The sequence below is a fragment of the Nannospalax galili genome, unplaced genomic scaffold, assembly GCF_000622305.1.
Source record: "Nannospalax galili isolate Female #2095 unplaced genomic scaffold, S.galili_v1.0 scaffold120, whole genome shotgun sequence".
Classification (NCBI taxonomy): domain Eukaryota; kingdom Metazoa; phylum Chordata; class Mammalia; order Rodentia; family Spalacidae; genus Nannospalax; species Nannospalax galili.
In genome coordinates, this window is record NW_008350324.1 from 4220007 (window position 1) to 4242250 (window position 22244).

At 49.7% G+C, this 22244-nt stretch overlaps 1 protein-coding gene across 4 annotated transcripts in view; it reads right to left on the reverse strand.

Annotated features, from left to right (window-relative positions):
• Tpcn1 (two pore segment channel 1) overlaps nt 1-22244 on the reverse strand; it is a 61678-nt gene that overhangs the window by 30515 nt on the left and 8919 nt on the right. For all 4 annotated transcript variants that reach the window (XM_017801766.2, XM_008847478.3, XM_029570578.1 and 1 more), the window contains exon 3: nt 950-1077. In XM_017801766.2, coding sequence (XP_017657255.1) covers nt 950-1077 — 128 coding nt within the window. The remainder of the gene's footprint in view (nt 1-949; nt 1078-22244) is intronic.

A 22244-nucleotide genomic window follows, 5' to 3' on the forward strand; every position in this document is an offset into this window, starting at 1 on the left:
CCTGGTACTCTTAGGAGATTCTCCTGCCTCAGCCTCCTAAGGAGCTAGAACTCAGATGGGTACCTGACTTTGTACTGTTTTCTCTTGTTGTTGTTTTTAATTTGGAAGGACAGGCAGAGTAGTAAGAGTGGTGGCCACTCCTTTAATCCCAGGACTCGGGAGGCAGAGGCAGGTGGATCTCAGTGAGATCGAGGCCAGCCTGGTCTACATAATGAGTCCAGGCCAGCTGGGGCTACAGGGAGACCCTGTACCAAAAGGAAAAAAAAGTATTTGGTCTTTTTGAAACAGGGTCTCCCTGTAGCCCCAGCTGGCCTGGAACTCACTATGTATGCCAGGCTGGCCTTGAATTTAGAGATTCACCTGCCTCTGCCTCCCAAGTGCTAGGACTAAAGGCATGCACCAACACGCAAGGCCAAGAAAATTTTTTTAAAGGGAAAGAAATTACGTTGGCTGAGACTGCCCTACATGTTTCTTCATTTGTTCTCTGTGTCTGAATTCATAATAACAAGCATTTAATACTTTTAGAGAAAAGTATGGTTTTTTCAAAAAGGAAAATATCCCCAAACAAGCAAAAACTAGGGCTGACAGCAGCAGACACATGGGAAGGTCCTTGAAGGCCCAGGCTGTGTGGACAGAGCCTACTGTAGGAGAAACAGACAGAATGTTCCCTGAGCCTGTGGGTGTGGTCCTGGGAAGACAGCACAGGAAAGGCTTGAAGGGGTAGGTGGGAGACCTCAAATTGGGGGCTCAGAAGGGGCCGGCACACATGCTCCCCTATAGCACGAGCATATCAGCTGTCCCCTTCTTCCAGTGTGGAGGAGGGACAGCCATACCAGCAGAGCTGCACTTTGGGGCATCTACCAGCACCCTGGCCGCACGGCCCTTTCACCCTGCACCCCCACACCCTCACACCTGGCACCTCTCCATTCACTGAACTGAAGGCACTCACCTGGAGGTAGATTGCTGCCTCTTGATAATTCATCTCCCAGTTGTGTCCACTGGGACTGGAGGGTGAACTGTCGGCCCCAGAGACCAGACTGGGGACCTGGGAGTCTTGGATGGCATGGCTGCCCCCATCTGAATTGGAAGAGGGGAGAAACTCACTTAGAATTCAGATGACCGAACTGTTCGGCAGCAGAGGGGCACAGCAGTCACTCTGTCCCTTCAAACCCATGTCAGCATGCCAACCTGTACTGCTAAGGAGCATCAGTGAAGCTGGTCAAAATGCCTTTTCTCTTAAATAAGAAAAACAGGCCAGTGAGATGGCTCAGTAGGTAAAGGTACTTGCCACCAAGCCTGACCATCGGAGTTTGATCCCCAGGACCCACGTGACAGAAGGAAGGACTGGACTCCTGGAAGTTGTCCTCTGATCGCTATATGTGCACTGTGGCATGTGTTTACACAGCTCCCCCAACCCCAGCCCACAGATAAATTTAATTTTTAAAAAAGAGAAAAATAAAAACAACCACAAAAGAGCACAGGGAAGGAAGGAAGGAGGAAACAAAACCAATGCATGTCTAGATATCTTTATAAAAAGAAACGCAGGAGAGAAAAATGAACGCAGTGAAGCTGGCCAGCATGAGGGGTAGGCCAGTGCAAAAGGCTACTCAAGGAAGATGTCTGTGTAGACTTTTGACTTCTGGAAGCATGTGGAGATCCTTAGTCAAACATTTAACTGAACTGGTTTTATCCCCAGGGTGCTGGGCTGTCTGCGCTTTTCCCTGCTTCCACCTGTGCCTGCCTCTTCCAGAACCCGGCTTCCTCTCCACCCCTCCCCCCTGCCACACTGTCTGGCTTGGACAGAGCCACCCCTGGCTCCCAGGGCCAACCAGAGAGAGCTGTACTTGGAACTTGTCCTGGATCAGTTCTAAGGGAGGGGTTCTTTCTGTCCTCTGGCTGCATGAGAAAGAAGTCAACAAAAACTAAAACAGTAAGTGAGGGATAGCCCCTGGTGCTCCCCCTGGGACCCTGACTTCCAGAGTCTGAACAGATAAAGCTCCTGTCTGAGTGTATTTGAACAGGCTTCCCACAATCTGCAGTCTCTCCTGACTCTTGAGGTGCACCCCAGCACTGGACAGTGACTCTGCTTGGTAGCTTATGGGGAAGAAAATCTATGAGATCTGGGTTCCCCCTAACCCACATGGTAAATGAGGAGCCCATAGGAGGGCAAGGAACCAAATGCTTAGATATTGATATTTGCACAGCTGGAGGGAGGTAGATGCGTGGGGAACTCAACCATACAAAGGCAGGAGAGGGGCAGGGTCTATAGGGTGCTGCATTCTAAGACCTTTTTGACTGGAAATGAAGGCCAGGGCAACTGCATCTGGCCGTCTACAAGACCCTCTGCCAGCCATTTGTAAAAACGACCACTCAGAGGAGATGGTGGACATACAACAAAATGCCCATCTTTTTCAAGTGTGAAGTATGATATTTTGTTTTTGGTGGTGTTGGGGATAGAACCCAGGACCTTGTGGGTGCTCTGTGAGTGATCCATCATTAAGCTATACCCTCAGCCCCAATCTAATGCTTTGATGTGTGTGTACACCCAGGAAAGAACCAATAAAATCAAGATATTACACCAGCTGGGTGTGTGTGGCACAGGCCTAGATTCCTAGCTGTTTACCAGACCGAGGCGGGAGGATTGCAAATTCAAGGCCTGCCTGCGTTAGAGTGGTCTCAGGTCCACCTCCGGCAAGTTAGTGAAATCCCGTCTCAAAATCCAAAGTAAAAAGTGGGCTGTAGATGCAGCTCAGTGGGACAGCACTTGCCTAGCTTTGGCAAGGCCCTGGGTTCAAGCCCCAGTACTGCAAAAAGCAAAATATAAAAGGATGATATCCCATCACCCCCTCTGCCGTCCTGCCCCCATCCCCAGGCAGCCATGCATCTACTACTCCATTGATCACTCTGCCCCTCTGCTACCTGAGACCCACCCCGACAATGCTCAGCCTTGGAAGATGACCCAGAATGCACTTCCCTCTCCATGTTCTAATCTACAAAGTCCTCACAGGTCTGGTCAGCCTAGGGTCCCACCACTGGGGCAAGGAAGTGACAGTGGACCACAGAGGCAAAGTGTCATCCCCACAGCTACAGACCACATGTGGTTGGCAGGGGCAGTGAGGACAGATGCATCATGTGGGATGAGGACTCAGGAGTGGACTTCAGAGGGAGGGAAGGATAGTCTTAACAAGTGGCCAAGGACTGGTGGAAAGTCTTCACTTTGCTGTGTCTGAATAGGTAAAAATATCAAGTCGGTGCTAAGCTCTGCTGGAGCCGGAAACATATAATTATTTTATCCCAAGTATGATCTGAAATGACTGTTCATGAAAATATTGTACAGTTGCCTCAGTCATAAGGGATCCCCCCACAGGCAGAGGACAGACCTGCGGCAGGGGGCACCTGGACAGTCCTTGCCCCACAGCCTGCAGGAGCACCTGTCTGAGGAGTCACCTTGTAACTGGCAGTATCTGAGTGTTTACAGGTAAGTAGTAATCATTGCAAGAAAACAGGCAGACAGGCTGGGGTACAGCTCAGCTGATAAGAGTGCTTGCCTGCATGCATGAAGGTCTGGGTTCAATCCCCAGTACCACATATACCTAAACTGAGCATCGTGGCACACTCCTGTAACCCTAGCACTTGGTAAGTGGAGGCAGGAGGATCAGAGTTCAAGATCATCCTTGGCTACAAAGCAAGTTCCAAGCCTGTATGGACTACATAAGACTTTGCCTCAAAATTCAAAATAACAAAACAAATAACAAAAGAACAGGCGAGGATGTAAGTGGCCTTAGAAACAACCCCAAACTCAGGTTCTGGCCTAGGGACCACCAGCGACTGGACTGTGCTGGGAGCTGAAGTCTTTTCCAGCACTGCCCAACTGCTCTGCTCTAGGAAGACAATGCGTCAGCACACAGGAGCCTCTCTCTTCCCTATAAACCACAGCCCACCAGTCTATCTAGAAGCTACTCAGCTTGTGTAGGAGTACCAAACACAAACAATTACAGGGCATGATCTGTGTGCTAGGCACTTCAGAAATACGGAATGGTTTTTCCTCACAATGAACCATGGGGGGGGGCGGTACAGCTAGGACCCACCTTCTGCGGCTGGCACAAAGTCCAAACATGAGTAAACACAGGTTCAGAGAATGAGTGATGGGTCCTTATGACAAGCCATGGAAGGGTCTGGGTAATGGCTTAACAGTAAACAACACTTGCAGCTCTTCCACAGGACCCAAGTTGGTTCCCAACACCCATGTGGGGTGGCTCACTGTAACTCCAGCTTGAGGGGACCCAATGCCTTCTTCTGTCTCTCTGCAGGCACCTTTTCACCTGAGACATACTCAGGCATACAAACACACAGACACACACAAGGCCAGGCATGGTGGTGCGCATCTTTAATCCCAGCATTTAGGGGGCACAGGCAGAAGGAGCTCTGTGAAATGGAAGTCAATCTGGTCTACATAGTGAGTTCCAGGCCAGCTGGGGCTATAGGGAGACCCTGTCTCAAAAAAATAAATAAAATAAAATAAAAAATAAAACAGCACAGAAGGCCATGGATGGGCTGTGGAGGGGCAGAGGAAAAGGTGGGGTGGCTGGGAGCATATTTTCCTTGGCCTGCAATTGCTGGAGAACAGCCACATCAACACAGGCTGTGGGGCAGGAGGGCCTTCAGAAAGTCAGGCTCAGCCTCTAGGATTTCAATGATTGCCAGCAGACACTGCCACATCTGAACATCAAGCTCTCACTTCTCTGACCACTGAATATTGTATATGAGCATCAAATTATAATATTTAAATGGGTATAATGATATCAAGTTGATTTTTTTTTTTTTTTTTTTTTGAGACAGGGTCTCCCTGTAGCCCCAGCTGGCCTGGAACTCACCATGTAGACTAGACTGGCTTTGAACTCACAGAGATACACCTGCCTCTGCCTCCCAAGTTCTGGGATCAAAGGTGTGCGCCACCACATCTGGCTCAATTTAGTTTTTTTTAAATCTCATTGGTTCTTCTGCTATGCCACAGCTAGAGCCATCTCTCCCCTGGACCAGTAGCAAAACCCCTTCTACCAACTTGTCCCCTTACTTTCTGTCCTGCCCAGTGACCTTCTGTAACAAAGAAACTGTGTATACATGCGTGAGAGTATGTGGGTGTTTGTATGAAAAGGAACTTTCTAGTTTAGTATTACAGTATCCTTAAGGAAACTAAGCCACAGCTGGGTAGATGCTCAGCGGGTAAGCTGCTTGATGCACATAAATGAAGACTTGAGTTCAGACCCCTAGCACCCATGGAGAAAGTGGTGTGGTACTTCTATAACACAATGATGAAGGGGAGGAGTCAAGTGGATCCCTGCGGCTTTCAGACCCTGTCACTCCAAATAAGGTGTAGAGTGCTAGAAAAAGTTACTGGTCATCGACTCCTGTTCTCCACATGCACAAGTGTATGCAACCACACACTGGTACATACTCGAATACACACAAGTTTCACATGCATAAAAGAAAACTAAACCAGATGGCTTTGGTCTTCTGCCTCAGACACCACAACATCTGCCAACTGGGGAAACTCTGAGCACCATTCCCACCCCAACTTAAAAAGTTCCCTCTCCCATTACCTTGTCACATTCACCCCACCTTCCCACCAGCATGGCCTCCTACTTATTCTAGAATACCCTGTAATTTTCTGCCTAAAGGCCCTTTAAGCTCTCCGCTTTCTTAAATCTTTCAGCTTTCTACCCTTACACTGTCTCACAGAGTTGCCCTTGACTATCCTGTAGTCTCACAGCCCTTTCTCTGACCTCTGACCCTCATACTGCCTGGTGCTTGCCTGTGACCTGGCATCTGTCAGCTCCACAAGGACACGGCCTTTGTCTTTGTCCTGAGCCCAGAACAACCTGGGTCCAATGCATAAGGATCAACAAATGAATCTGAACTAAAGTGAAATGGAGGGCCTTGTCCTGAAGATCACACACTCCCAAGGACACTGAATAACAACGGGTGGCCTGAGGCAGAGGGCATGGAGCGGGGGCAGAGTCTGGCAGCCTCTACCCACAGTGTGCTATGCAGCACCCAAGGGTGTTAAGAAGGGGCACACCACAGTCCCTTCGTATTCTTAGAGATCATTCTATGATTGGCTACACAGGAATGAGTCTAATCAAGGGTAATTCAGGGTAGAACCTTATGATAGAAAAGAAAGGACAAGCATAGTTCACGTGTAAGGGGGAAAAAAATCTAGCTCTCCCTCCCAGAGCACTTTGCTCTGTGCATCCAGCCCTGCACTGTGGAGAGCACAGAGCCTGGCAAGGCTTGAGCTTGTTTGTGGCTCTCAAACAGGGGCAGGGCTAAAAGGTTCTGGTTAACCTGGGCCACTGAAGGGCTTTTCAAGAAAGCCACAGGTGATTCCACAAAGCCTCCTTTGGCTCACGCAGGTGGCTGGGTGCGACATTTAGGAATTATAGAGCGGACACAAATAGGAGGCAGGGAGCCACCGGCCCTTCCAGTCCTTTCATGTGGAGGTTTTGGTGGCTCTTGGAGTCAAGCTCAACTCCTTGCATGTGCCTGCTCTCAGCCTGTCCTGCTCTGAGGCTGGAGTCGCTCCAACTCCCAAGGCTCACTGTCTCCTGTGTGAGCTATGTTCAGGAGCTCAGCAGCTTTCCAAAGGGCAAGGACAATTAAGGCCCCCATGGAGGGACAGAAGAAGCATGTCACAGGTAAGAAGCTTTGATGACACCTGGCACAGGTGAACCTAGTGTGGCTTGTGCTCTTGGCTGACCTCCCCAGAAAAAGAACACACTCCCAGTGGCCTTTAGGTACATCACCACTGGATCTATCCCCCAATTCCACTGAAACAGGCCCCAGAACCATGCTCCCTGGCTCTGCTCCAAACCTCTGCCTGGGCAATCACAGCTCCAGTGCCCATTGGCACCCACCTGCCCTGGTGCTAGGCCCTGCCTAGCCTCCCCCTGCACAGAGACTCCTGTGTACTTCCTGGGAGAAAAAAACAGGTCTGTAGGTTAGTGAGTGGAACTCACAGATATTACCCCAGGTATAGCCCTTCATTGTGGGCTGCAGCGAGCCCTCTTCCAACCAGGACTATTGAAGACCTCATCACCATCCACACCTGGGAACTGTGACTGGCACATGCTTGCCTGGACCAGAAAAGCCCCTTCCAGAGGAGTTGTGAGGCTAGGAACAAAGCATATTGAGGCATACCGAGATAGAGGGGCCAGGATGACATCGCAAGGGGCAGTCACTGGGCTGGCCCTCCAGTTTCCTCAAGGAGGACGCCAGATAGCCTCCACCTCTGCATTTCCAACTGTCTGAGAGGCAGCTAGAAACTCACAGGGAAGGAGGGACAAGACCGAGTAGGAGGCAGAGGATCTCCCTGGCTCTGGCCACCCATAGCCTAGAAGGGGCCAGTGGAGGCAGCCCAGGGCCACTTTTAGCCACAGGGATAAAGCCATTCTGAGCCTCAGGCAACAGAGAGAGAGAGAGAAACTGTGTTCCTAAATGTCAGTGCCCTGCAGGGCTCTCTTCTAAAATCCAGGCCAAGCAGACAGACATACAGATCTTGATCACTGAAGAGCTGTGTGGCCCCCCATCCCGGAATTCCCTCCCCAAACCCTGGCCATGAACACAAAGTCATCAGAGGACAGAGGGAAAGAATGGAAAGAAAGAGCTGAACATGGTGGAACACTCCTTTAATCTCAGCACTTGGGAGGCAGAGGCAGGTGGATCTCTGTGAGTTCAGACAGTCTGGTCTATATTGTGAGTTCCAGGCCAGCTGGGGCTACAGGGAGACCCTGTCTCAAAAAAAAAAAAAAGGAAGGAAGGAAGGAAGGAAGGGAGGGAGGGAGGGAGGGAGGGAGGGAGGAAGAGCTGAGCCAACAGGCACTGGAACACAACCACAAGACTAACAGAACACGGAGAGCCTGCAACAGAGGACGCAGACAGCCCAGGATGACCTGCATGCACAGATGGCCACGCAGCCTCCACACTGATGTAACAGGCTCAGACGCTCCCTGCAAACAGCTGGCTGCTTCGCATGCAGCCTCCGAAACGACCCTGCGGGGAATCCAAGGTTTCCGTTCGCTGGAGCACAGCACGAAGCAGCATCCTGGTGCTGTGGATAAATAGAAATGGCTTCCATATGCCAGCCATAAAGCCACGCCGGGAGGAGAGGGAGGAGAGGGAACAGTCAGGAGAGGGGGCACACTACTGCCAGTTCTGATCCAGCAGACGGGGCAGCTTACACTAAGTCACCATGGCCTTGGTTTGGGGCCTGGGGAGAGAGGTAGCTTTGAATAAAGCCTGCCAGCAATGCTGGGCATGGTTCTGAGCCAAAAGGCAGCAACGAGTATCCTGCCGAATGCATGAGTTCAGGGCAGACTGGTACTGGGAGTCCCCCACTCCTCTGCCTCCTCTCCAGCTCTTTCCAAACCACCCTCAGGCTGACACACTCTTACACAACTCACACATGTGTCCTCTGCATTCTGTGAGGGCAGGGTTGCCCTGCCATACCCCTCTGCTCCCCAGAACCTCAGTTTCTTCACTTAGACACTGGGACATATGCCAGCTGTGCTCTGGGCATAGCAGAAATAAATGCAAATACCCAGAAAGCACTTGGAGCCCTCCAGAAACCAGAGCCCAACAAAATGACCATGAGCAGCCACACAACTGCTCAACAGTTGTGACTCCAAGTTCTGCTCCTCAGGCAAAGCTCGAGGCAGAGGGAGAATAAGCCAGAGTGCCACTGCTAGGGATTACAGGGGCTCTGGTGCTGCACTGTTCTGGGTAGATGGCACTTCTGAAATCAGAGTAAAACAGGAAAGCAGGAGCTCAAAACCATGTAGCCCTCCACTCAGGCCTCTGCTTACTGGTAATTGGCTATGAGGTGGCATGGATTGTGGACCTCAGTATCAGTACACTGTCAGTGAAAGCTGAGGACAGGAAAGAGCCCTAGACAAGCATGCTGGCCTCCAGAAAGGCCAGAGCTGGCCCCGGGCCCTCCCTAGTTCAATGGCTGGTGCCAGCCCAAAACCTATCCCTCCAGGCTTACTTGGAGGAACTGGAGGCTCGGGAGGGCGGCCTGCCTCTAGAAAGAATTCTGGCTCGGAAGTAACTAGGTGCTGTGTGACACCTCTGTTTTCAGTTACCTGACACAGAGTTAAGTGGCCAATTCCTAAGGAATTCATCCAAGGGGCCAGCCTGTGGGGACTTAGCAGGCAAAGGGCCAGAAGGTTCAGAGCAATGAGCAGAAACAGAAGCGGATGGTAGTAGTGACAGAGAAGAAATAGCTGGCCCTTGTGGCAGGGGGGTGGGGGGAGTGGAGAGGAGCACAGATGGGACTTGGGGCATACTGGGAAAAGAGCATACCTTGTCACAGTAACTGTGGGTGCTGCCTGTAAATGCCCAAAAACCACACAAGAGGAGCACTAGCCAGGCCTGCAATCCCAGCACTGGCAGGCTGGGGCAGGAGGATGGAGATGGGGATAAGGAGCATGGTGTAGAACAGAGGGAGCCCAGGCATGAAGCACAGACAAGCAGTGAGCAGGGTATTTGGGAAGCCACAGAAGGTTCCATAATCCATAGCTTAAAGAGTCACAAAGCACAAGCCAGGCTGAGGCAGGGGGCTGACAGCATTGGGGGCAGCACTTACACTGGTGGTCCTCAGTACCATGCCTGGCTGTACGTGCACCACAGTTGTCAGGTACAGTAAACATAAGAGCACCCCATGAGCCAGACCCTACATTGTCCCCACCCACAGACAGGGACACTAGGCCATGGAGAGAAGTGACTTGCCTGGGGTGGCAGAGGGAGTTCACGTCCCACCTCTTCTCCTCTGCTTCCACGCCCCATTACAGATGTGGACTTGGGCTGCTGGCTTCCAAGGATCCAGCACCCCAGCAGTAAGCCATCTGCAAATAGCCACATGGTCTGTCTTGTTCAAATCCATCTATGCTCACTCTACCAGAATCAAATCACAAGATCCATTTCTGCCATGACACCTGTGCCAGGGGTCACCACAAGCACACACTGACCCTCAACACTCTTCCTGGGTAGAGAGCTGCCCCATCCTGTCATTCCCGAAGCTTCGCTGATCCATAGGACATGACACCATGTTGTGCAGTCTGTGAATGTCCGGGCCCAGCTGGGACATGTACTTGGACATGTTCTCCACCCACAGGGTGTACCACACAATTCAGGGGTGAGGTGGGTGTAGGCCCATTAACCACCCACTCACTCATTCCTAGTACTGACTGGGTACCCAACACAGAGTGCTCGACACTGCACAAACATGTATAAGGGTCTTATGCTTCAGATACATGCAGACACAGATACACATGCATGTACACACCAACTCCATTTGCTGATTTCTAGTGAAGACGGCTGCTCCTATGCCCACCTGTCCCATCATTGCTCTAAAAGCACCTGGAATGCTGGAAGCCACATGGGGACAGGGACAGGAGTGCAGAAGAGCCAGGGCTCCCTGGGCCTGCAGAGGCCAGCAGGTGCTCCGTGCTCAGTGGCAGGGATGGCTTGAGACCCAACCTGCACAAGGACTGCTGCTGCACCCTGATGGCATCCACCCCGCGGCAAAGGCTCGCACTGGCCGCTACTAGAGCCACCAGCCTCACAAGCCAGGAGCGCCACCTAGACCCAACTCTGTGAATACTGGCTGCACACCAGCATCTGGGTCTGAGGTTGCTGCAAGAAGCTCGTTAGAAAAGTAGCAAGGAGGGGCAAAGTGGCCTCCAGGCACAGGAACCTTCTAGAAGTGACAGTTCGGAGGAAGTCTGCATCCTAGAGAGCTCCTTTCAACCCAGTAGGGCGGTAGGCCCCCTAAAGGAAACAGGAGGCCCAGGAGATACCCTAAATGGGCAGGCCAGGAAGCTCTTGCTGCCAGCTATCCCTGCCACAGGGTCAGGGAGGCTAACAATCCTCAGACTCTCAGTGGAGAGCCTTAGGAGGCAGAAAACCAGCTCACATTCCCTAAGACAGAGTTCAGCAAGCACAAGAAAAGGCCCACAGGGACAATACCACTACTTTGTTGACAATGGAACACCTATTCCCCTTTACTGTCACTAAGTTTCAGTGTATTCCCTTGGGACTGTGATAATATACTATTTCAAATCTCTCATTTAATCTTTACAACTGTGACTGCAGATATTCTTAGCCCAGCATTACAGATGAATTAACTGAGGCTCAGGACTTAGCATGCTTAGCACCTCAGTGCATGATGCTCAGCCACGGAGACAAGGCTAGAAAGTCAACCTCCTCTAAAAGAGCCCGAGCCACTGAAAAAATCTGAAACCCCGGAGTCCCAGCCTTACCATTCCTGTCACAGATGCCACAGCCTAGGATTCTCCCAAGATACCCCAGCTCCAGACTCCACAGCCCCTCCACATTGTGGGACACCGCCCAGTCTCCAGAAACAACAACAACAAACACAACAAACAAGCAACAGACTGAATGAGCTGACTGGCCTGAAGGCCCAGTGGACTTCAATACTGATAAAGTTTGAGCCTTGGTGAGGTTTCAGACCCGCTTCGGGATGTGCGTTTGCAAATGACTGGCAGGCCAGCCAAGTGTGAGCAGCAGAGCCCGCAAGAAGAAGAGACCCTCGAGAGCTACACGCTCTCCACCGGCCACCCACAAGTGTAGGCTGATGCACCCAGTGGCCTGGAGCAGCTCCAAGCCATTAGCCAGCGTCGAGCACAGTAGCTCTGCCTGAGCCGATTTTCCAAAAGAGCTAACAAAATAAAAGAAAGAAAATGGAGTGAACTAGCATTTCACCAGAAAGACAGATTAGAAAGAGCAGGCAGTCTTCGAATGGCGGGGTTGGGGAGCTGGGATCTGAGGGAAGGTGGGGACCAAGCAGTCTAGCATGATGATGGAATTATAGGACATGCACATATTTCTGGAGAGCAGCAAATGCTAGAAGACTTCATGGCCAAAACACAGGCTGCTCCCAGGAAGCAGGGCAGGGCCCCACCCGGGCTATTCTGGGCTGATCACATGGACATATGTCTTTTCCTTAGCCCAGAGGCTCCAGGGGCTGGCAACACTTTGATAGGCAGTTACCCTGGAACCCTGGGTGTGTAGAGTCTGGAGACTCCCTCCCGGATATGTCACTTCACGTCTGTCTGGGAAGGTTACAAAAGACCTGGTCTTGCCTTTGTGAAACTTGTAGTGCCAGAAAGAGGCAGAACTGTGTGGCCTAACTGCTCAAAAACCAGCAGGCACAGATTCTACCTTCCTGGCCCATCCCATCCAGGCATCTCCAAGTGGCGTCACCAACTGGAATGTATTTACAAACCCAGCCTGAGCCGGGCAAACAAGTGGGTGGGATTCATATTGTGAAAGGATTCTTTGCTGGTTTGCCAAAATTCTATAATCTCACAAAAGTTAGGAATCTGTCACTCCACAAAGCAAACTCAGATTTGATATAGTGAATCCGTTTCTCCAGGAGCTGGGGAGAAAGTGACCATGGTGCCAATGTACTGTGTTTGGGGATCAGTTCTAAGCTGCCTGTGAGGTAAGGCTGAGAAGAAAAGGAGCCAAGCCCACAGTGAAGGAAGAGTTCAGGAGACGGAAGTCCACAGACGGGGGGGCAGTGAAAGCCAGTTACAAGAAGTCGAGTGCATCAATGTATACCTGCCACCCCAGCACTTGGGAAGCTAAGGCAGGAGTGCTAGAGTTCAAGACCAACCTGGCCTTGAATTATGTACCCTGGACCCTGTCTCAAAAGACAAAACAGGGCTCAAAATGAGATGGCTCAGCGGATAAAGGCACTTGCCATCAAGGCTGAGGACCTGAGTTCGATCTCTAGAGTCAGTTATGTATTTTAGTACTAGAAGTAGCAGGTAAGTGACATGACATGCAATTAGTCATGAGAACAGATGCTCCTCAACCAATCATAAGTAAATAGAAAAAAATCTTAAATTGGCTCAGTATGATAATACATACTAGAATCCCAGTACTCAGGAAGTGGAGGCAGGAGGATTAGAAGTTTAAGGTCATACTTGGATACACAGAGAGTTTAAGGTTAGCCTGGGCTACACAAGACCCTGTCTCAAAAATAAAATAAAATAAAAACTAAAAATCTTATGTTGAAGCTTTGTAAGTTGAGGCCCAACAGCAGTTACTACTCCTGTGATCTGTTCCTGAGGAACGATGTTAACACAAACTTAGTAGCTTAAAACAACATCTGAATTTATTCTGCTGCCTGAGTCTGCAGTCCCAGGGCTGGGAACGCAGGTGAAGACATGGCCCGGGGACACTCAGCATCCAGGCTTGGGTGGTTGTCACCTATGTTCAGCTCCTTGCTGGCTGGCAGCAAGAGGCAGTCCTCTCCAGAAAGCTGCCCCTATGGCAACTGCGTCTTCTACATCTTGAAAATAGGTCTTTCACCTAGACTTTGGGTCTCATCTCCTCCCATCTTTCCAAAGACATCTCAACATCAATTTCCCTTCTCTCTTTATACATGTTTGTTTGTTTATCTGACTGTCTGGAGACAGGGTCTCTATAGCCTGGGTTGGCCTTAAACTCCATTAATAGAACTTTCTATAACTTGAGCTCCATCGAAACTTGGCCTAAAACAGAGACAGCAGAGTTCTGAGCTTACCACTAACTCCCGCAACGCCCTGGGAGGTAGCCCACCAGCATTTGCTGAAGGGACAAGCCTTGCAGCTCACTCCCTGCCTGAGCGGACTTCTTCCCATGCCTCTACAGCCCGTCTGAAGAATGGGAGGGAACCAAACTTGAATCTCAAGAGTGGAGATGACCATCTGAAACACCACCACACACACTTCACAGTCACCAAGAGGGTAGTTTGAGCTGCAGAGGCTGTCCTTTACAGTGGCATGAAGGATGCTCAGATTGCATGCAGCTCCTGGATTCACTGTCAGGCCAAGGAGCAGGGTGATACCTCAGAGCACTCACAGGAGGATCTGCAGGCAACCTAGTCATAGCTGAAGATGAAAAGCCACTGAAAGCTTCACCAAGCAGTCTCTGTCCTGAATCACACCTCAGGGGATTCTAAATAAAGTCATGGCTGGGGAGCAGCACTGCCGTCTGTCACTTCTAAAGCTAAAATCCAGGGGATCACTGGGCCATACACCCTGAGCAGATTTGTCATTTATAATGTATCTAAGCCCAGCCATACTCCAAGCTCAGGACAGGTGGCTCTGAGGGTGTTTTCTGCATCAGGAGATGACTGGAGAACCCACCTTACCCAGGATGGGTGAATGGTCATGATGGTGGCTCGGGGGCTGGGTAGAGTGCTGGGATGCAAGCAGACCTTTGGGAGAGTCAGCGTGGACTTGGAGCTGGGCAGGTGGGATTAGGAAGGGCTCTGCAGGAGGGTGGGGCAGCTGGCTCTTTCTGCCTCCTCCTACCAGGATGACTCTAATCAAGTGCCTCCCATGTTGCAGGAGAGGGAGCTGGGAGAGTCCTGTTGGTCAGCATGGTCCAAGCATTTCCCAGCATCCCCAAAGTTTCTGGGCTGTGTAGACAAGCAAGGCATGGTGCCAACCGTGGGGAGACTCGGGGATTATTGAGGAGTCTGAGCCAGAGAGGAAACCACCGAGAATGGCTTCCACCACTGCAGCTCCTCTCCAGCTGCGTGTGTCACCAGGGCCAGCCCTCCCTGAGGTTGCTAGCTTCAGGGGCAGCATCCAGTGGCAGAAAGAGGTCAGGAACAAGCAGCCATGCCACCACATCTCAGTCCCATCCAATACACTCACTAGCTCCACAACGTGCTCTGACAAGCCGAAAGTCCTATAAGCTAGGTCTAACTCCAGCACTGACTGTTGAGTGACAGCTACCATCTACCAAGCCTCAGCCTGGAACCTGGAATTCACCAAGCCCTGTGCTCACAGAGGAAGGCTGTCCTGTAAACCTCAGGCCAGTCCCAAAGAGTCATCTTAGTGTGACTGTCACTTTACAAATGAGGAAACCCAAACTTAGGAGATTTTCTGTTGCTGCAGTAGATTCAGAGCTAGATTTGAATTCAGCTACTCTGATCCCAGAGCGCCAGCTCCTCCTACATCCAAAGCATCTCTCTCAGCCCTGCTCTGTAGGCAGGCTCTGCCCATGCAGGTTCCCCTGGCACCCAGGCCTGGCCCACCTTTCCTTTTTCAGTCTTTTTGAGATTTTTGTTTGAGTCTTCCTTTTTTTTTAAATTTAATGTGTATGAGTGCAATGCCTGCATGCAGGTTGGCGTACCCATGTCGTGCAATGCCCAAGGTCAGAAGAGGCTGTCGGATCCCCTGAAACTGGAGTTAAAGACGGTTGTTAGCCACCATGTGGGTGCTGGGAATTGGGCCCGGGTCCTCTGTAAGAACAGCCAGTGCTCTTAAAACATTGAGCCACCTCTCCAGCCCCAAGTGGCCTGGAACTCACTATATAGACCAGGCTGGCCTCTATCTCAGAGATCTGCCTGCCTCTGCCTTCTAAATACTGATATTAAACACTTTTTTTGCATCACAACATCCAGTTTAGATGCCCCTTCCTCTTGAACTATGGGTTGTGACTACACATGGTGTTGCTTAAATTAATGTGGGGGGAAGTGAAAAAAAAATAGCAACAATACAAGATTTCTGTACTCATAGTGGCCAAACATTAATTCAAAATCAAAGACCTAAGGACCCAATATGTTCCTGGCAGCACGTGCTGCCCAACACCAACAGCCACTATCTGAAACACTACAGCTTAGCATCCAGACTGTTTTATGAACTGCAGTGCTTCAACTGTCTTCACAAAATTCTCTGCCCTTATAGAAACATAACAGTCTCATTATGGAAAACAAAGAGTCAAAATTTTCTTCCAGGCACCCCTAAGCATAGAAGGATTTCTTTTGTTTTGTTTTGTTTTGTTGAGACCAGGTGTCCCTGTAGCCCTAGCTGGCCTAGAACTCATTACATGGACTAAGTTAGGCTGGATCTCACAGAGATATGCCTGCCTCTACCTCCTCAGTGCTGGAATTAAGTCAGGTGAGGCTATAAAAATGTCTTTGGGCCGGGCTTGGTGGCCCACACCTTTAATCCCAGCACTCAGGAGGCAGAGGCAGGCGGATCTCTGTGAGTTCAAGGCCAGCTTGGTCTACATAGTGAGTTCTAGGACAGCTGGAGCTACAGGGAGACCCTGTCTCAAAAAGACCAAAAAAAGACTGAAAAAATTTAATTGTTTTTTATTTTATATGTATGAATGTTTTGCCTGAATGTATGTAAGTGCACCTCTGTTGTATAATGACAGAGGAGGTCAGAAGAGGGCCTGGAACTGGAGTTAAAGACTATTGTTAGCCGGGACTAAAGGCGTGTACTACCATGCCCGGCTAGAGTTTATTTATTTATTTTTTTGGTCTTTTTTGAGACAGGATCTCCCTGTAGCCCCAGCTGTCCTGGAACTCACTATGTGGACTAGGCTGGCCTTGAACTCACAGAGATCCGCCTGCCTCTGCCTCCCAAGTGCTGGGATTAAAAGGCGTGTGCCACCATGCCTGGCTCTTTAATTTTTTTAAATATTTATTATTTTTATTTAATGAGTATGAATGTATTGCCTGCATGTATGTGAGTGCACCCGTATTGTGCAATGCCGCAGAGGTCAGAAGAGGGCTTCAGATTCCCCTGGAACTGGAGTTAAGGACGGTTCGTAGCCACTATGTGGGTGCTGGGAATCGAACCTGGGTCCTCTGCAAGAGCAGTCAGTGTTCTTAACTGCTGAGCCATCTCTCCAGCCCCAAGTTTTTTATTTTAAACACTGATATTTCAGTTGCTAACTCGAGTCTCTTTTTTTTTTTTTTTTTTTTTTAATGTGTATGTGTGTATTGCCTGCATGTAGGTAAGTGTGCCAGTGTCATGCAATGCTCACAGAGGACAGAAGAGGCTGTCAGATCCTCTGAAACCGGAGTTACAGACAGTTGTTAACTGCCATGTGGGTGCTGGGATCCGAACCCAGGCCTTCTGCAAGAACAGTGTTCTTAACTGCTGAGCCATCTCTCCAGCCCCCACTAACTTGAGTTTCTTTAAAAAAAAAAAAATCACTAAATCAATTTTGTCTTGGGATGAAGTCAGAATTTCCAAAAGTTTTTTAGAGGACCCTAAACATACTTCTGTCCTTTTGAATTAAATATTTATGCAAAATGGCAATCTCAACATTGATCGCAATACCCAAGTATCAATCAACTCTGGAAAATCACATTATCTGCGTCCTGCAGTATTGAGTATGCAACCAAGGCTTAATTCTGTAACACAAAAATAAACAAGCATGGGCTGGAGGGATAGCATAGTCGTTAAAGGCTAAGGCTAACAACCAAAACATGAAAAATAAACAAGCACATCCACCTCATGCAGTACGCAAATTTGCTTTCATCTTTAATAAAATGGTAAAATTATATATGCCAAAGAATTATTTTCAAATAAATCTCTTGTGCTAACAAGATGGCTCAGTGTGGTAAAGGAGCTTGCCATCAACTGTGAAAGCCTGAGTTTGAGCCCCAGGACCCATAGGATAGGAGAAAACCAACTACCACAAACTGTCTGACCTCTGATTTCACATGGGTGATGTGGCACATGTACCCATACACACACAAAATAAATGTAACTTTTAAAATGTTAATAAAAATAAGAGGGGGGCTGGAGAGATGGCTCAGCGGTAAAGAACACTGGTTGTTCTTGCAGAAAACCTGGGTTCGAATCCCAGCACCCACATGGCAGCTAACAACTGTAAGTAACTCCAGTCCCAAGGAATTCCTGGGCATTGCACGACATGGGTGCACTTACCTACATGCAGGCAATACACACGTACCCGTAAAATAAAAATAATAAAAAAAAATTTTAAAGTTTTAAAATGGCCGGGCGCAGTGGCGCACACCTTTAATCCCAGCACTCGGGAGGCAGAGGCAGGCGGACCTCTGTGAGTTCAAGGTCAGCCTGGTCTACATAGTGAGTTCTAGGACAGCTGGAGCTACAGGGAGACCCTGTCTCAAAAAGACCAAAAAAACAAAAATTAAAAAAATAATAATAACAAAGGAGCTGAAGAGATGGCTCAGTGGTTAGGAGCACTGGCTGTTCCTGCAGAGGAACAGAGGTTTGATTCCTAACACCCACATGGTAGCTAACAACCATTTGTAACTCTAGCTCCAGGGGATTCTACACCCTCTTCTGACCTCTGTGGGCACTGTATGACACAGGTGCACTTACATACATGCAAGCAATACACTCATACACATAAATAAAATAATAAAATATCAAATAAATAACTTCAATAAAAATAAATTTCTTTATGATTTATTATCAAAACCAATTTTATTTTCACATAATCTACATACCTAGAGTGGCATTAAAAATTTCTCAGGTGAAACAGGGTTGTGAGGGGCTAGAGATGGGTCAGCAGGTAAAGGCACTTGCTGCCAAGCCTGATGACCTGGGTTCAATCCCCAGAACCCATATGGTAGAAGAACTGAACTTCGAAAATTGCCATCTGATCACAGGAATGCTGTAGCAATGTATATGTTTGTATGCATACACATATACACATGTATACACACACACACAATAAATGTAAAAAAAAAAAATCTTTTTTTGGTGGGGGGGCTGTGAGTAGAAAGTTTAGGAAGCCCTGCCCCAGCTCGCCCTGGCACCCAAGTAGATCTGTTCCCCCTGTAACTGAGCCATGTCACCCGTGCTTTGGTGTCTTCCATCACAGTGGGACCATCAGAACTCACTCCAGGTGCTATAAACTTGATGTCTACAGGCACCAGGCACCTACGAGAATGTGGGAAGACTCACGCTAGACCAAGCACAATGTGTGCTTGGCTACCTGTACTGCCTCTAAGCACTGGGCCAACAACAGAGGCAGCCCGCTGTCCTGGAGCTTCACCACACCATCTTTTCTTATTTTAGGGATTGAACCCAGGGCCTTGCACATGCTAGGCTGGCACTCTAGCACTGAGACACGCTCCCAGTCCCCATCTGGTCCTGCCTTCATGTTGAAGCACTCTTTGGAGGCAGCCTAGGCAAATGTTCTAACTCCTGCAGCATGATGGGGACCCTGCTTATAGCACCTGTGACTTCTCCGTCACCCCAGATGACATCCCCATGCCTCACATAGGCCCAGGGGTGGAGGCAGAGACCTCAAAAACACCCACCCCGTAACCAAAGCATTACTCACATCCACTCACCCATGACAGCACAGCTTTCCCCTGGCTTTCTTCAGACAGCCTTTCACTTCCTGTTTGTCAGCCCTTAAAAGGCTGGGCACACTCAACCTTCCATCTCTCTGGATCCTTTCCTCATGTGCCCCCAACCCCTGACCAAACAGACTGCCTCCCTCCTCCTGCCTCTTCAGGTCTCTCTGCCCATCCTGACTCCCAACTCTAAGTCCTGACAAAATACAAGTGGCAGGAGTGAGGCCTTATACAACTCCCTATCCCAAAGTCAAAAACACCCAGCTCTGCCTGAGGCACTTCCTGGCACAGCAGTGCAGCGATGTCCTAAGGAGACACTTGCTCCTCACTGACAAGCTCATTGACTTCCTCAATTGACAAGAAGGTGATGATTAAAAAGAAGAGGTAGAAGACTGGCTAACAAGTCTCCTAAGTTTAACAAAGTTATTTTTATTTGTGTAAGCTTGCTTGTCTCTAAGTGCAACAGGTGCGTACAGGTGTCGTGGAAGCCAGATGAGGGTGTCTGATCCCCTGGAATTGGAGTTACAGGTGGCTGTGAGCCTTCTGATGTGGGTGCTAGGAACTGATCCCTGGTCTTCTGCAAGAGCAGCAAATGCTTTTAATTGCTGTGCCTCCTCTCCAGGCCCCAAACCATTACTTTTTTAAGCTTTTAACTTTTGCTTGAATCTCTACTACAGGACTCAAAATCAAAGCTAAAAAAAAAAAAAAAAAAGGGGGGAAGGAGTGTAGCTCAGTGGCAGAGTGCTCAGTTAAGCATGGCCAAGGCCCTAGAGGGAGTGGTAGCTCAGTGGCAGAGTGCTCAGCTAAGCATGGCCAAGGCCCTAGAGGGAGTGGTAGCTCAGTGGCAGAGTGCTCAGCTAAGCATGGCCAAGGCCCTAGGTTCAATTCCCAACATGGAAGCGGGGTGGGGGGCGAGACCAGATAACAAAACAAATAAATTTTAAAAAAAGCCCACTGCCAGCTAAGTCTCTAAAAAAGGCACACATGTGGCTCAGTGCTAGAACATCTGTCTAGCATGCATGAAGCTCTGGGTCAGATCTGTATACACACAAAAATAAAAATAACTAAAGAAAATGGTCTGCAAACTGGAATGGAGACTGAGCACCCCAGAGACTCAGGGACAGCAGGGCAAAGGAGGGAAGAAGAGACAGGCAGGCCCATCCTCTTCATTCCCTGCCTGGTCAGCTGAGGCTGCCCCAGCCGGTTCTGACTCTCACCAAATGACACCCGTGGTGACCTCAAGGCCAGGACAAGTGGCTGGCAGGGTTTGAACTGTTTTCTTTGACTTGAAAGTGGTCCTCTGAGCAGAACTGAGCTGGCATGTCCCATGGTAATATGGTAGCTGGTAATATGGTAGCTGGTGAGAGGCTGAATCTATCACCAGTGTTAGACTTCTTTCTGGCTCTAAGTACAGGGTTCAAAGGCTTTTGAAAAACTGGAAAATGTGATGTCAGCCTGTGATCCTGTGACAACTGGTGACAGCTGCCCCTTCAGAGAGCACAGGTCCAAGTATGTACCAGGGTGGCTGAGCTCTTGAGTCTCACTTATGAGGCCGCTTTTAATCCTCCAGACTGAAGAACCACATTCTGTTTTGTTTTGAGACAACTGGTCTTGAACTCATGATCCTCCTGCCTCAGCCTCCTACAGGTGCTATGATTAGAGCTGTGCTCCACCAGGCCTGGCCCCAGAAGTACACTTTCACAATTAGCTAAGCGCTTCACTAGAAACCAAGCAAGGCAAAGAGGGTCACAGGAACCAAAGACACAGGCATCAGCAGCCCACAGTCTGGGCCTCCCTATCAGTCCCCATATGGTTCACTGCCACTGGGAACCAGTTAGGGGCAGTTCCTCAGTACTCACATGGCCTGTGGCCGCCCCACACCCACTCTAAGTGCATCCCCTTTGTCCTTCCTTTCCTGGGCACTAAAATTGCTTCCTGACACCTCCCATTTTCACCCTAAATGCCCTGCTCTCCCAGCTGCGATTTCTGTACCCAGAGGCCTGTGCAGAGGGAGGATGGGGAGGGTAGGAGCAGGAGGAAGCCGTGCCTCACAGACGGTAAGTTGGGGTTTTCCCTTGTCCTCTGTTCACCCAGCCAGGGTAATCACATACACATCTTACAAGGGACCACCAAATGACCAAGGTTGGGCATTTTGACAACAAAGAAGGGCACTGCCAGTGTGGAATAGCATATACCTTGTAGGAATGAGTTTGATAAAGCAAAGCTAGAAATCACTTCTAAAGAAACTCTGCCCCCAGGTCTGCCACCTCCTCCCTCATTTCATACAGGAAACCCACCAACTAAGAGGCAGAAGGCTTGGGTTCAACTACAGGGAAATTGCCTTTGTGACCTGGGACAAGTTTCCCCTCTAGGAGCCTCAGCTTCTTCCCTGTGGGAGATCTTGAAAGTGCAGACTAGATGTTTGCTGTGGTTGCATGACATGGCCTGCATAAGCACAGCTCTCCAGAAGCTACCTGGCACGGCAGACTCTGAAGTGGAAGGCCACTGTGACCCCTGTGAACTTTTTTTCTCAGACTGACCTGATGGGACAAGTTTGTGCCAGAGAACGGTCACATCAGAGAACTCACTTAGCCAAGGTCAGAAAGAACTTCCCTCAGCTCCCTGCCCAAAGGAGGGGTGGGGCCGTCTCAGGACCCGAGTTTTAGGAGGGTTGGGGCTATCTCAAAACACACACTCCTGGCCTTGGTCTTTGTTGCTTCCTGTGAGCATGAAGTTTCCTCCCTGGGCCACCATGATGTTACTTGAGACAGTCCCAGGGGACACTGCAGCCAGAAGCCACCAAAGGAACCCCACAGTAGACCCTCCGGCCCTCCCACACCCCCTCCCTGACTTGGAGGCCAGGAAGTCAACTGTTCTGGCTCATAAAGCGCTTTCAGAGCAAACGCAGCTCAGATCTCCTTGGGGCGATTGGCGGAACAGGGCAGCAGGAGCCAGCTTACACCCAGCTGCTGTGCCCGCCATTTAAGATGAGCAGCTTTCAGCATGTGGAGGAGGAGATGGCATTTCATGGCAGGGGGGCCTGAGGCAACAGACAGGATCCCCCCATGAA